Below are 15,208 nucleotides of genomic sequence, written 5' to 3'. Positions count from 1 at the left end.
TTGTTGCACCATGCTTCTTCAAAGCAAAAGAGCATTAGAGCACCATCTTTTACCTTTGGTTGCTAGAAATATATTTGAGCGCCATCCCAATTCGCCAAATAAAAATGCTTCAGTAGCTAATTTGTTGTATTTTCCCATTGAATTGGTAACCTGAAGTGTGCCACATAATGAAACATCGTGAATGGTGCAAAAGCAGCTGAGTGATGTTTTTGAATGATTTTTCTGGGTTACCATAGCATTGCCCTTCTTGAAACTATTTATTCATGGAGAAGCTGATGTAGATTAAAGAAAGTGGGTAAAGTCTGAACAAGCAGCTCAGTGATGTTTTTGTAGCATTGCCCTTCTTGAAACTATTTATTTCATGGAGAAGCTGAAGTAGGTTAAAGAAAGTTGTTAAAGTCTGAACCATTCGAACCAAATGCACCGATGCTTTCAGACAGTAAAAATGGCTCCTTTAATAAAGTGATTACATTTTTTCTATGGACAGGGAAGAAAGTTGGATTATAAAGGAGAGGAAGAGAGCTTCTCTTTTAAGCTTAAGAATTGAGTGTATAAAAAGCAACGCCTACAGGGAAAAATCAAAAGTTGAGTGCTTTCCTAATTAATAGCATCATTCCTCCAGCAATAGAAATGAAAAACAGAGCCGGGGAAACACATTTTTCAGCACAGGTGCAAATTATAACAATATTTAGAGATAGATACTCTGAGAATATTAGAAAAGATGGTAGCATCTTATTGTAGAAGCAATCTTCTAGTGGTCGAGTAGTACCCCACTTCAGTATATTTCAGGCTGGTGCCAATCATGCTCTTTCCATTAAGCATACACAGTTTGCTTCTAGTTTATTCCCTTACTGAAATGAAGCTAGATGGGATTCCCATCCCCCTCACAAAAGAGAGAGTGATATCTTTCTTTGTATGCTTTGCTTTTCCTTTATCTATCTATTGTTTTGCAGCTTGGCTTTCCTTGGATGTCGATGCATTTCCTTATATCAGTCCTCGTCTTCTTCCTCATGCTTCTACCCTGGTATTATCTTTTATTCTTTTCTCAGACCAGTATTAAGATCTGCTAACAGCCAACCTTCTAGCTGAAAAGAAAAACAGCACACCATTCTTCTCAAAATCCTAATCAGTTAAACCTTTTCACTATTATAAGCCCTAGACAACCCAATAGCCCATCCCTCTAATCCTATTTCTCTTTGTATAGGTATTGCCTTAAATTGACAGCAATCGTATCCTTGTTTCATGCATGATATCTATATACACACACTAATGATAGGTTCACCTCAACAAGTCCTTCTATGCATTGATTCTCCCATAAAGAACCTTTATCTATTTTCCCTTTTTTTTTGTTGGGAAATGCATAAACAACCATTATCTTCATTAGCTGGTAAATAACAATATCAACAATATCATCATGGTATCCCTTCAGCTTGCAAGCCTGGATCAAAAAAATCAACAAGCCAGGGTGATGCCAAGCGAACAGTTAGTCATAGATTGAACACCAAAAATGATATGTTTCATTAGCTGGTAATAACAATATCAACAATATCATCATGGTATCCCTTCAGCTTGCAAGTCTGGATCAAAAAAACCAACAAGCCACGGTGGTGCCAAGCGAACAGTTAGTCATAGATTGAACACCAAAAATGATATGTTTCCTTGAGCGCGAGCTGATGGTGAATGCAGTGCTTGATAATTGAGGCAAAAAAAGAGTTCCCAGATTAACCTGTCAGTTATTGGTTCGAGCTCACAAAATAGAGGCTGCCAACACAGGTGTTCTTGATTCCAGTTAGGATATAGAATTCATGACAAAGGGAGGAAAATTCTGTTAAATTCAAAACTCATGGTGATTCTCTCATCCTAGGATGAAGGCCTGCTGTAACTGGACCAATTAGCTTCCAAAATGAGCTCATTAACAGCTGAATCATGCAAATTATCCTGGATAAATCTATTATTAGCTGCCTTTGCTATGAAATGAGCAACTGAATTCCAATCAGAAAAGGAAAAAAAGACCGTAAAAGGAAACCAGTCAGCACCATAAATTACCAACCTAAGAGAGAAACAGTAACAGGTTTAAGAATTTAAAATAGTGAATTATATGAAGTTCTTCAATTTGGAAAAGATGTTCATGCTACCATTACTACTATTCTCCGAAATCACAGTTGAAATCCAAACTTGCAGAGCAGAGACCTCTAGTTCATACATCCAAAGAGAATGCAAATACAACAGTTTGATTTCTTGATGGAAACCATAGCATTTGAGGAAATTTGCCACAAAAGCTACATTTTCCATCAGATCACAGACGATAAAATACAAAGTGGGATAAAGAAAAAGAAAGATATACAAGACAGACAACATTTTCACCTCCAAGCCTCTACTTCTTAGTACTGTCTACACCCTTCTCGCCAGCAACCAGCTCAATCTGTTGATACCCAACCTCGACCGGATGCACAGGATACTCTACCGGAGCGACCGGACGCCGGGCAATGAGGGCAAACCAGACAAACATCACAAAGAATGTGAGCAGACCCCCACAAGCAGCAGCAAACACCATTGCTACAAACACACCCCAAGGATAAGTCCTCCTAAGATGAATCGGAGGGCTCTCACGAGCCCGCACCACGAATGGACGAGGATCCAGGGGCTCAGAATGCATCGAATACGGAGCTCCACGTTTAACAGCAAAGCTCCACGAGTAGACACTGCTGGTCTGAGTCGAGTTTCCACTCGAAGAGCTGATGCCCACAAGCTTCTCCTCCCTCTGCAGCACCCTGGACAGATCAATTGGGTAGGAAACCAGCGGACTCAGCGGCCTCGAATCACTCGATTTGCTCAGCCTCACTTCGAATCTCTTCGAATCCCCATCATAATCGACCCAAGAATGCACCTTTTCTCCACCATGCAAGACCAGACTGACATTGGAAAGGTTGCTGCTTTGCTTGGATATTTCGCCACCAACTTCGACCCTGATGTGGCTGCCAGTCTCAGGTTCCGTCCGTGTCTCGAATTTCACTGCGGTAGCCCCGGGTGGAAGCCCAAAATGCAGCCCGTTGGTCGATTCTTTCACAGGAGAACTGCTCGGGGCCAAGAAGAAAGCCAAGCCCTCACCACCGTCGGGGGAGGAGACAGAGAAAGCGAAGTAGGTCGAGAAACTAGGGTTTCTCCCAAGAAATCTGACGGGTTTCCGGTACACGACCCGTCCCGAGCTGAAGACCGCGGGCCGCGTGATCCCGACCACAAAATCGCTAATCTCGGCGTCGCCGTACAGAGCAATCACCGCATCCAAGCTTCGATTTTTCTCGAACCGCTCGAAGCGGAAGGAGAAAGCGGGGCTTTTGCCGGGACTTTCGCAATGGAGGCCGGCGAGAGAGGCAACGAAGAGGATGGCGAATAAGGGGGAGTACCTGGAGACGACCAAAAACGCCATTCTTCTCCTCTCTTGGGCTCAGCTCTTTCCTTCTCCCATATAGGGTTAGGGTTTTGGCCCAGATTCGAACATTTGGGACTTAGGGTTAGGGTTACAAGTGCACGTGCGAGGTTGGGAAGGGGGGGAGGGCAAGGCAAGAATAATGACGCGAAGCCCCAAAAAGAATCTCACTGTCACTCCACACCCGGGCTGACTAGGAGGTCAAAAGTGGGAGACGGAGTCACACCACTGTCTTTGAAAATGAGATCTCAGCCGTCGGATGCAGTTGATCGGAGGGGTGGATCGAAAGGGACTGTTTGCTTTTTGGGAGTGCTGGCTTTATCCCAATTCCCGAGTGCCACGCCGCTGCCAGCGAAATTTTGGAGGATCCGGTGTCTGGTATGGCACAGCGAACAGGGTGCTCAGGAGCTGATAGCGTGTCGCCGTGTCTTCGTTGGTGGCTTAATTCCACTGTACCGGTTGATAGGATTAGCGAGCAGAGAAGAAACAAAGTTGCCCAGCTTGCAATGCTTTGTGTTTTTCTGGGACCTTGCGAAAGATGTTGGTGCGTGTACCTTCGTATTGTCTCATTGACATTGACTGATGATCCCTGTAGGAATGCACAGCGATTGGGCAGAATGGCGTATTTGGATTTTGCCTATATTTTTTCTTCGTACGTGCAACCGGGGCCCATTAAATCAGTAGAACTCTGCATAAGCTATTGGCTTTTGCTGCACCATGTATATTTTTGAATCTGTTCATTATTTTGGTTCCAACGGTTTCAGTCTAAGGAACCACTAGTTTTTCAAAACAACGGCAGCAACAGCAATAGCAAAAAAAAAATTGAGACTTTATAGTTTTGATGGCTGAGATTTAAGTTTTATAGTTGCTATCGTGAAAATGAAGATGCATCAAAATAAGATACTAAGTTATTTTGAGAATGGAGTGGATGGGAGGAAGGGAGAGTGAGGATGCAATGTATCTTGAATTTCTTGCATCAACGCAAAAAAAAAAAAAAAAAATCTATTGAATCAATTAGAACCTTTTAAATTTATTTTCAAGTTGTAGTCGAATGATGAAATGAATAAGAAAACTTTTATAAGAACACGCACTGATTTGCTTAACTTTTACTTAGGGTACGAAAACAAAAATGTATTAGCCAAATGTATGAATATATTTACAAAACAACCATATATATTTGTAAATTTTCATGCGACTAAAATGGTCGACGCTTTTTCTCACAAGTATCCCGCAGGCCTTGGCAATAGTTTATCCGAACTTTCCCAAGCCCATATATTCTCTTGCCATCATGATCACTTCCTGAGGTGGATCGTGGATCATGAAAGTCAGAGAGATATAAAAATCTTGATCGTTCGACGCATTAAGCCCATCACACCGTCGAGGGCCGGCGAGGCGAGCTTTCTTGAGGTGGAGGGTGCAAGGGGTCCACCTTGGGGGTGCCAACGTAGAGGAAGATGGAGATGGAGGATTGGGGTCCTCATAGTCGTAGATCAATTAGGGGTTGAGGACGCCATTCGATACTGTGGATCACACCGTCGGGGTGGGCCACTACATCCAAGTGGACCGCGGCAGTGAAGCCAACCTGCCTCTCGGCTGAGTTCGAGTGCTTCGCTGCCAGGGGCTTCGTTGCAGGGATAGGCGATGGAGCAGGAAGAGGGATTGGGGACGAGGTTGAGAAGGGGAAAAGGTAGGCCCTCTCGCCGAGGATCATCTCCTCCTTTTAATGCTTGGTCGGTCGCATGTCGCATCCATCCTCCCCTCGTTTTGTTGTGCTCTTCGTCGCCTCCTTTTAATGCTTGGTCGGTCGCATGTCGCATCCACCCTGCCCCCGTTTTGTTGTGCTCTTCGCTTGCCAAAAGCACAGCAGAGTTGGTGCAGTCCTAGGGCCCAGCCCGGCCCAGCCCGATGGGGTTCGCCGGCCGCGCTCCGCTCGATCTCCTGTCTGCTTTTATTTTCCCTCCGTGAATATCCCCCGGTCCCTCACCATTTTTAGCCCAAATAGTCATTCAAAATCTCCCGCTTGTTGTTTTCGCTCCTCTTCTCCTTCGCTATAATAATACCAACCCTTTCGCCGTGGATCCTGCACCGGCTGCCGACATGGCGAAGCAGCACAAAGCCAAGAAGCCAGAGAATCTAGGGAAGGGGAAGGTCACCCCCGTCCAGATCGCCTTCATCGTGGACCGCTACCTCGCCGACAACTACTACACCGACACCCTCTCCGCCTTCCGAGCCGAAGCCTCCGATCTCTTCTCCAAAACCAAGAGTAAAGAGGTATGGCCCCTGATGCAATCTCTCTCTCTCTCTCTCTATATATATATATATATATATATCCCTAGATATATCTTCTCTTTTACATTTTTTTGCGTCTTCCGTTCGATAGTATCTATTAGATAGATTATTCTCATGACTGCATTTGGCAGGTGCCGAAAGGGTTGCTGAGTTTGGGGGAGATTCTGGACGAGTACATAAGCTTGAAGGAGCAGAGGGTGATGGTGGATCAGGAGAAGCGGAGGGTGGAGATGGCGTTGCAAGGCATGCAAGACGTGATGCGGACCTACCACTCTGCTGGGAATCCCGCTCTCCCTCCTTCTCCCCCTCTCCTTCCTTCTCAGTTTATGGCAACGCCAGTGGCGCCGGTTCTTCCGGCCTTATACCCTACTAGTGGGTCTCCTATTTCGACATCTAGTTTGTACATTGATCATTGCATGCTGTTTCATGGTCCGAACACTCTTTTTACTTGTTAGCTTCAACTAATTTCTCTTCCATGCCTTCCAACTGTTTGTTTTTTTGTTGTAATGGAAAAAACCCTGTAATTATCTAGATATAACAAGGGGAAAGAATGCTGATCAACAATAAACAAGAAGAAAGAACCCTGCTGGAAAATAGTCAGAATTCTTAGGGAAAATTAAACGAGTTGCCTTATCATGAAGTTCTTCAATCCCATTGTAATGACTTGTCAATTTTCTATTCCCTTGTTCAGTTGGGTGTTGCTTATGTCGCCGTCTGTTTGAAAGGTTATCAGTTCTCTTGAATGCATTCTGTAAAATCTTTGTCCGAGTTTATATCAGTGTTTATAAATGCAATTTGTGAAGATTCAGCACGAGAATCAGTCAGGAAATTGGCTATACCATTGTAAGGGTCAGCACTAGGATCAGAGCATTGAGGTTGCTTAAAATAATTAAAAGAAATTGACATATTCCAATTAAAGTGCAATAGCTTTATATTGCAGTTTGTTGGAGTTCTGGGATTTGGGATACTACTTATTGTCCTTCTGAGATAAAGCTTCATATGCTGCCATGTTGGAGCTGTATCTTTCTTTTTGTAGTGGAGTCGTTTTGGTCGTATTTGTGCATTATTTTTCTCATTTTTTTTGCTGGCATATCTCTATTCACTAATCCTAGTCACGTGACATCAGATCAGGTCTGGGGGCAGGATAATTTGTTACATGAACTTGGTGCAACAATATTTCAGCGTAAATTTGACTTATGTCTGCAACTGCTAGCTAGTATTATCATATCAATTATACACTATTAAATGAATGCTCTTCACACTTAATTGACATGAAGCAACTAGGAAGTGGGAAAAAAATAAACTGTGTATTGTCGGTTATTTGGGGTTGCAATATTTATTAAAAACATATGCTAGTTCTGATGATTAATGGACAAGGTTCTTAACGATACATTTGCTGGTCATGCAGTGGTCAGAAACCCTGTCATGAATACTGCACAACAGCCCGTTGTGCTTCCGCATATAGAAACAGAACCTAACAATAGTTCAACTCCAGTACATAATTCTTCATCTGCTAACAAGAGGAAAGCTTCAGAGTCTGCTTCCAAGGTTCCTTCAGCTGCAAAGAGAAAGCGGACTGAACTACCAATTAGGTCCTCCCTGGTAGAAGGTGATAATCAAAGTCCTAAACAAATAAATACCAATTATGGTTCCTTTCTTACACTTTTTTTTTTGTTCTTTCAGATAATGTGCTGATCTCAGATGCAACATGCAGTCATGAAACACAAAAATCAGCTGTTCAGTCAACATCCCATCATCTGATGTTTAAATCTCCAGTTCAAGGATATTCTGTTGAAAAGAGCTTATTCAATCAATCGCCTGATTCTCAAACTGATTCTTCCCCTAAGACCCCTCCACAAGCACTTCCTTCTCAACCTGACAAATTAGCCGCTCCACAAAAAAACCCATCATTTCAAAAGACTGATGCGATCAAATCTCAGGAAATAGCTTCATCCAAAATCTCCTTAGTTGCTTCTGAAACTATCATAGTCAGCCCTCTCAAGGGTACAGGTTATTATGCTGTTGAGAGGAGCTATCATATGACTTCACCCTACAAATCAAGCCCAAAGAAGCTGAGCAAAAGAGAGCATGTAAAAGGGAAGCTGGATTTTGAAGAGCCTGATGTACCGGTACCAATCAATTCAGAAAAAACAGTTGCTGCCAACAGCTCTACCTCGTCAACAGATGCAGAATTGCCTGGAAGTTTTGACTTAGATCTTCCAGATTTTGATATCTTAGATGGTGATTTCTCCTTCTCTGAGCTTCTAGCCGACATGGATATCGACTTTGAAAGGATTCCATCTTGCCAGCCACCCTCTGGGGATTCAATTCCAGGGTACAGTTTCTCTGAACCTTTTATATGTTCTCTTGTATTACACTTTCCTTGTGCTATTTTTGCATTGTTTTATACTTTCTAACTTGTGTATGTTCCACAAAATAATACAGGCCAGGGAATAATTTAAGCAGTGAATGCTTGGAAACAAATCAGACATTACCGGATTCTAGTTTGTCAACATTAAGTGTTCTTTCAGAGAAGGAAATGAGCATTCAAGGTAATGAAACATCTCTTTTATGACAAGCTTTCATATCTTTACAGTTTGTGTTACTAAAATGCTCAGCTTGTTACTCTAGAACGCACCTATATTATCCCTTGTCTTCTAACAGAGTTAAAGTATGTTTTGCTGTGCGTTTATCTTCTATACCAATCAAGGTTACCTATTCTTTTTTCCCTCCTGCTTCATGCACACCATCTTTATTGGCTAAATGGGGGCAAAATCCATTATTTTAGATCTGAAACCTTTCGTTTGAATTTTGCCCCATAAACTTACAATCATTTTCTTGGCCACCAATTTCACACAACCAAACCTTTTACTTCGTAAGCTGTTTTTTTGAAAAAAAACATGCATATTCTTTTAAAAACATTTTTCTGGTAATAATGTACGAATGGGTCACTAAGTGACTAACTGTAGGCTACACATCTCCCTTTTGAAATCTCTATTGGGAATACAAGCAGGGTTGATCAAGAATCAAGATTGCTGCTGCCCCAAGGTGGAAAATCCTTTATTGACAAAGAAGGAAAAAAAAGTCATAAATAAAGTAGAACAATTTGGAAATGTGTGCGCGTCCTTACTGCAAGTCAGTTGTACTTGTTTGATGAGGTTTTGCAGGAAGTCGACTATTGGTTTGTGGCTTAAGTTGGAGTCCTTGTATATGATAAAATCCCTTACCAACAAATTGTATTGAAGCAACATTTGTTTACGCTGTGTATTGTAGAAGGTATATCCATTAAATCTCATCTTGTTGAGTCTAACTCCATTATTATGGATATGAAGAATATCGATGTCCAAATTGATGATGAAGTTCGGGCTCTTTTGTTATTGTGTTCTTTACCTCTTTCATATAACTCTTTCATATAAGTACTTTAGAGATACCTTCCTCTATGGGAGAGATATGATTTCTATAGAAGATGTTAAAACATTTTTGCTTTCTAAAGAATTGTTTGAAAAGCACATTATTTAGGAATGCAAGTGAAGGTTAGGCAGAAGGCTTGGCTGCTAGAGACAGGTCTAATGAAAGGGGATTGGATAATAGTAGAGGTAAGTCTACATCCAAGTCTATCATTGTTGTCGCAAGCAAGAGCATGTTAAGATTGATTGTCATAGGTTGAAAAATAAGCAATTGAAGGATCAGAAAAAGAAGGAAAAATTCGTTAAAGCTAGTGCAGCAGAAGATGATTCTGGAGGTGTTGAAGATGTTTTCTCAGTAACCAATGGAATTAGACCTAAGGATGAATGGATTTTGGATTCAGGTTGTTCCTACCATATATGTTTTAATAGGGATTGGTCCTCCACATATGAAGTAGTTGATGGTGGAGTTGAATTAATGGGCAACAATACCCCATGTAAAATAATTGGAAAAGGGATAATCCAAATTAAAATGCATGATGGTGTGGTGTAAATCTTGATTGATGTTCAGCATGTTCCAAATTTGAAGAAAAAGCTCAATCTCTTTAGGCATCCTTGTTGCTTATGGATGCAAGTATGCAGCTGAATTTCGAGTTATAAAAGTTAGTAAAGCTGCCCTTGTTGTAATGAAAGGTAACTTGCATGTACTTTAAGGTACTACTATTATAGGTGCAGCAGCTATGTCTTTGTCATTTATGATATATTCCGATATCACCAAAATATAGCATATGAGGTTGGGACATGAGTGAAAGATGGTTGGCTATGTTGAGTAAATGAGGTTTTCTTTGTGGCTAGAGTATAGGAATGAAAAGAGTGGTTTTCTTTGTCTATTAGGCAAGCAGAAAAGAGTTAGTTTCAGTATGTAGTTTTATCTTAGATTATATTCACTCAGACTTTTAGGGACCTTCATGTGTTCGTTCTAAGGGTGGTGTTCGGAATATGGTTACATTTATTAATGATTATTCTAGAAAAATTTGGGTGTTTATGTTAAAACACAAAGATGAAATCTTTAAGCACTTTAATTAACAGAAGGCTATGATTGAGAAGTAGACTGGAAAGAAGATCAAGAGGCTCAGAACTGATAATGGATTGAAGTTTTGTTTTTATGAGTTTGATGGGTTCTGCAAAAATGAGGGTGTTGGCAGGCATGAGATAGTTAGATATACGCTAAAGCAGGATGGAGTGGTTAAGCATATGGACAGAATCCTCTTGGAGAGAGCTCGTTGTATGCTCTCAAATGCTGGCTTGTCAAAGGATTTTTATGTAGAGGCGGTTTAGTTCCTTTGCAGCATAGCTCTTCTTCTTAGCCTGGTTCAGAATTGGTGCCTGGTATTACTGAGGCGAAAGAAACATCATAGGATGGGAAGTACAGTATTGCTAAAGGCAGATAGAGAAGAGAGATTAGGCTACCTCAAAGTTGTTTCTTGTGTTTGATTCTACTAATTCGTTAGTTGCTATTGCAAGAGGAGAACAAGCCTCTTCTAGTGGCCAAGTTCAAGCATTGCTTGGACTTGATTGATGTATGCAGCACTTGAGATTTGTCTTTTGGGGCTTATGTGGAGAAGGTAGAGAGATGTTTTACTATTTTGTGGTGTAGCTTGATAAAATTCAAATCAAAGTGGAGATTTGTTAAGGATGCCTTGAATTTCTTGTTCCATCTTGCTCTATGATTTTGTTTGAGAAATTTGTAGTAGCGTCGATAACAATCGTGTGAAGCATGGCATTGGCCATGGCTCATGCTAGTCGCACTTCCTGGCTGCATGGGATGTGGAGATTGGAAAGCGCGTGATGTGAGAACGGAGAACTTGAGCAATTCTTTTGGTATGTATCTATTTTTGTTTTGTTTGGAAAGTTTGAAAGTTGGGTGTACTAGGATTAGGGTTTTATTGAGATGGCTTTATTCTTATCCAATCCTTTTGATAATGGAATCTCTTTTCCATCCTCTCCTGCGGACGTAGGCTTGTGGCCAGTCCACGTAAATTTGTGCATGTTGTATTTTTTTTTAATCTCTATCTTCTCGAATCTCTTTGTTCTTATCTTTCATCAAGATCCATCATAACACTTTTCATTTGCTTCTTAAGTATAATTTTGTTCTTCCAGTTCTTATCTCTGATCAGTACTGTATTCAATGTCAATAGGTTCTGATACTGCAACCTCATTAAGATCTATAACGAGGTGCATCAAAATTGTAAGTCCTGGTAAGTTGTTGTCTAACTGTTTCTCTCTTTGAATTTATGCTTGGTTTTGGAATCGCTATTTTCATTCAGGGACATTCTGATATGAATTTATTTGCAGTTAAAAGCAGGAGAAATTGTTCTCTGAGAGAACACCATTCACCAGCAAAAGCATAACTAGTCTGCATCTGGTCATAAATCTGACTTGTGTTTTTAAAATGTTAGTGATGAGAGCTGATTCCTCCATTTTCTAACCCAACTGTTTTTGCCATTTAGTTATTGATTTAGCCCGCTGTATATAGGTAGGCCACTGTTATCCCAACTTGTGAGCCTATTTATGGGCTCTGTTGTGCTTTCTAATTTAAAGAATTTTAAAGTTGATAACCCATATTTGGAGAATCATTTTTTCTAATTATGAATTGAATAATCTCATGAGCCTATTTTGAGATTTCTTGCTATCTCAATTGAATAAAATTATTGTTCAGTGAAAATAATGTGCTTGTTTTCAGAAAAGGAGCAAGAATATTATCACAGGCTGTTCACTTGAGTTTAACCAGAATGGACAAACCATTGAATCATCTATATTGAATAATTCATATTCTCGCAACAATGTTGAAATGTGACAGGAATAACTGATTGCGATTGTGGTGCAAAGAGTATTCTAAGAATTTATAGTTTGCAATGCATACTTTGTAAATGCCTCTGGGAATTTTATTGTGTAATTAGTCCAAGCAACCCTTGATCCCTTAGTGTATCACCACCAACTTCTTCACCTTCTCCCCTTTTTCCACACTTTCAATGGACAGGAACTTTTTGATGAATCAATCATTTTAGTAACCGACAAAATAATGATGAAAAAGGAAAGTAACAATTATAGTTCTAATAAAGTTAGAATCGAAAGTCCTATCCTAAAATTTGAGTTGATTGGTAGAAGGGCTCATGAATGCTTAAAGGTCCCTGTCAATTAGAGTTAAGAGTTGACAAACGTCGGCCCAATGCCCAGTAGGCAGGCCCATGAGTACTTAAACGACCCAGGGTACCTACCACTTTTGATGTACGAATAAAGTAGGAATTGATGAAATTCCCTACAATTGCTGATGTGAGAATAAAGTTGAGATTTGATAAAGTCCGGCCCAAAATCTCCAGTCCCTTCCACCATCTCAAGCCCTTTAACACTTCTAATGTAGGAATAAAGTTAGAACCGATAATGCCCCACCCAGGTACTCGAGTCCTGCTGTGGGTACTTGTAAATCACAACGGTCCATCGCTTCGATCGTGGGAATAAAATTCGAGTCCTAGATATCTGAATTAGAGCTGATCATAGGTCGAGCTTCAGCCTAGACTCTATTTATTTTTAATCGAGCTTCAGGTCGGCTTTATATGCAATTTGACATTTTATGTGTCCAAGCCCGGCCCATAATTAATTTTAGCTTGAAAACAAGAGTTCTTACCATTTCAAATGTTAAAGTAAAGTTAGAATTGATAAAGTTTTCTATAGATCATTATACTTGATCTGGTTCATTTTAGGTATTATGAGGAAGACTTGGTGGTACTTGCAATGTCTAGTTTTGGTTGCAGATTCTATGAGAGTTTTCATGTTGCTGTCCGCTGTTTTTCCTAAGCTTGACGGTTTTTCTTCCTTTCTCAGTCCCGATAGGCTCCATTTGTCTTCATCCTCTACTCTTTTTTTTTTTTCTCGAACTTGTCTCCTTTTTTTTTGAACTTTTTTTTAGCAATCTTATTTTCTTCTCCTGATTAATGATTGCAATGAGATTTATAGTCAACCGTTAATTAAACATGATTTTGGGCTCGGATAATTTGACCTTTTTTCAGTTTAGGGTCAATCTGCAATTCAGGCAACCAACCAATAGGGGACAACGCTATTTTAGGGACGGGGATGCATAGGAACGCCCGCACAGCACCGTCCATGCCGCCTCCGCGCAACTGCAGCCGTTCGTACATAAACGACCATGTTGCATTTGGGTGCATGCAAAGTGCCACGGGAGGGAGTTCGACGCCACGAAGTGTGTCTCACCCGTGTTCATAAGCGGCACCATTCACGGAATTGGATGACCCTAATTAGGAACCCAAATATAGGTCATGCTAACAGCCATATTTGGTGCATGAAAAATTCTCTCCCTCTATGTACAGAAGGATGCTGAGTTACAATAATATTTATATTAATTATCTTAAAACATCTATATATCATACTCAATGCTTGGTTTATTCTATAAGCCCTTAATCTTTTATAATTTAATAATAAATAAGGCAAGGTTTCCACTTCAAACAAATAGGCATACGTTCAAAATAAATTTATAAGCATAAGATATTATATTCCTAGAGAAAAGTTAAATTTTAATGTTTATTTCTTATTGGACCGGTTCCATCATCACCCACAATTGTTTTGTGGTTTTTGTGTGAGAAATCTTAGAATATATGAAATTATAATAGTATATTAGATAGAGATTTATTTTAAATTTGAGATATCATATTTTCCATTCCCTGGCCAAGGAATCAATGAATCGTGTCGTAATTATATGAGTGTGCAAATGTTATTGAGCAGAAGTTGATCAACTTATTCAAGCGGTCCTCCAATAGATTTGCCCAGCTTCTTTTGAAGATTGTTGCGGATGTTGAGCTTGTTTAGTAGAGCCATCTAGCGGAAGTACTCTGCTTCTGCTAGAATTTGAACTGAACCGTTGAGGTTAGAGAAAATCAGAAGTGAAGTGGTGAGGTTGGTTGTTCGGACTTTAAGCTGAACAATTAAGCTAGAGAGGTTCATGTTGACAATGATTGAGCTTGAACTTGGGTGTAGAAGCTTGCCTGGCATGACCTATCCAATCTAAAAATAGAAAAAGAAGTCTATTTGTTGGAGTTTGTTTGGAGGCAGAACTTCCGATGTTTAAGTTAGCCCTATTTTGATGAAATATGTAAAATTTCAAAGAGCTGCAAAATGTGGGAGTGTGAGAGCCTGAGAAGGCGAATTTGGAAGTCTTCGGTGGCCCCTTATATAGAGAGAGGTTGATGTCTGTTATCATCTTGTCGAGTCAGGCAGAAGTGTACCTTAACTGCTCGGTAATGGTTCCCATATTGTACACTTGGTGGATTTTAACCCTGTTGAATGTGCGGTAACGATCGATCCACTCGGGATGAGCTGCAACCACTCCTTAATTGGCAAGATTGTGATCATGTCTTTAATAGTTGTTAACGGCTTTGAATATGTTTGAATTGGAGATACATGGCTTATTGCCGCGGTCGGTCAATCCACTTTGATTGGCTTGATGATTCAAGTCGATAGTTCGGTCAACAACGAAGTCAATGGTTCGGTCAATTGTCATGGCTGGTGGCTCGTTCGGTTGCTAAGACTGGCAGCTCGGTAGATGCCCAAGTCATCTCTTTGATCAGATGCCGAGATCAAATTGATGAATATATACCATATCACACTTATATTTTTTGGCACTTTTGCTATTCACAACGTGGTGGCGTGATTTCATTCAACTCCTCTGGAGACGAGGAAGCGGGAGATAGAAGCAGTGGAAAAACCTTTTGTCTCATTAGGCCTCCAAATCACCTTGTACGGCTCCTAATTAAGTTGGAGGTTAGCTAGAAGAGACAAGATGGAGTAAAGCTCCTCTAGCTCTTCGAGTGCAGGCCGAGATATTATTGCATAGGCAGGATGTTGCCTGTTTTGTTCCTGCGAAGGAGGTAGAGGTTAGGAAAAATAGTTTTCAAGAGGGCTTCGCGAAGCCAAACGTCCTCCCAAAATAGGGCTCTAAGCCCATTACCAAAGACTAAAACCTCTTTTGATGACTTTCATCCGGCTGCCCAGCAGAAAGACTTTTAAGTGATAAAAC

General features: G+C 40.6%; 2 protein-coding genes across 3 annotated transcripts; one reads left to right on the top strand and one right to left on the bottom strand.

The window, feature by feature from the left end:
• Window positions 1-2,162: 2,162 nt before the first annotated feature.
• On the bottom strand, window positions 2,163-3,602 carry LOC103704184 (L-type lectin-domain containing receptor kinase VIII.1-like). Its single transcript, XM_008787373.5, has one exon. The coding sequence runs from the start codon at window positions 3,425-3,427 to the stop codon at window positions 2,375-2,377; it is 1,053 nt and encodes a 350-aa protein (XP_008785595.2). The 5' UTR covers window positions 3,428-3,602; the 3' UTR covers window positions 2,163-2,374.
• A 1,083-nt stretch (window positions 3,603-4,685) lies between these two features.
• LOC103704085 (uncharacterized) lies at window positions 4,686-11,845 on the top strand. Of its 2 annotated transcripts, XM_088703755.2 has the most exons (7): window positions 4,690-5,698; window positions 5,848-6,088; window positions 7,125-7,325; window positions 7,400-8,051; window positions 8,162-8,268; window positions 11,319-11,378; window positions 11,476-11,845. In XM_088703755.2, exons 1-7 carry the CDS (start codon window positions 5,525-5,527, stop codon window positions 11,529-11,531), a joined length of 1,491 nt encoding a protein of 496 aa, XP_088559881.2. In that variant the 5' UTR covers window positions 4,690-5,524; the 3' UTR covers window positions 11,532-11,845. The 2 variants fall into 2 exon arrangements, with proteins under 2 accessions (XP_026659246.3, XP_088559881.2); XM_026803445.4 differs by lacking the exons at window positions 11,319-11,378; window positions 11,476-11,845 and adding an exon at window positions 8,730-9,411 and having other exon boundaries at window positions 4,686-5,698.
• Window positions 11,846-15,208: the final 3,363 nt, after the last annotated feature.

Source organism: Phoenix dactylifera, chromosome 8 (genome assembly GCF_051530095.1).
Source record: "Phoenix dactylifera cultivar Ajwa chromosome 8, Ajwa_hap1_PhDact_Kaust_v1.1, whole genome shotgun sequence".
Classification (NCBI taxonomy): domain Eukaryota; kingdom Viridiplantae; phylum Streptophyta; class Magnoliopsida; order Arecales; family Arecaceae; genus Phoenix; species Phoenix dactylifera.
This window is presented reverse-complemented; position numbering and strand designations above follow the sequence as displayed.

Coding starts and splice junctions, on each gene's coding strand:
- LOC103704184 (XM_008787373.5), bottom strand. CDS start 3,427: ATGGCGTTTTTGGTCGTCTCCAGGTACTCCCCCTTATTCGCCATCCTC.
- LOC103704085 (XM_026803445.4), top strand. CDS start 5,525: ATGGCGAAGCAGCACAAAGCCAAGAAGCCAGAGAATCTAGGGAAGGGG. Junction 6,089..7,124: donor TCCGGCCTTATACCCTACTA/GTGGGTCTCCTA, acceptor CTGGTCATGCAG/TGGTCAGAAACCCTGTCATG. Junction 7,326..7,399: donor TAGGTCCTCCCTGGTAGAAG/GTGATAATCAAA, acceptor TTGTTCTTTCAG/ATAATGTGCTGATCTCAGAT.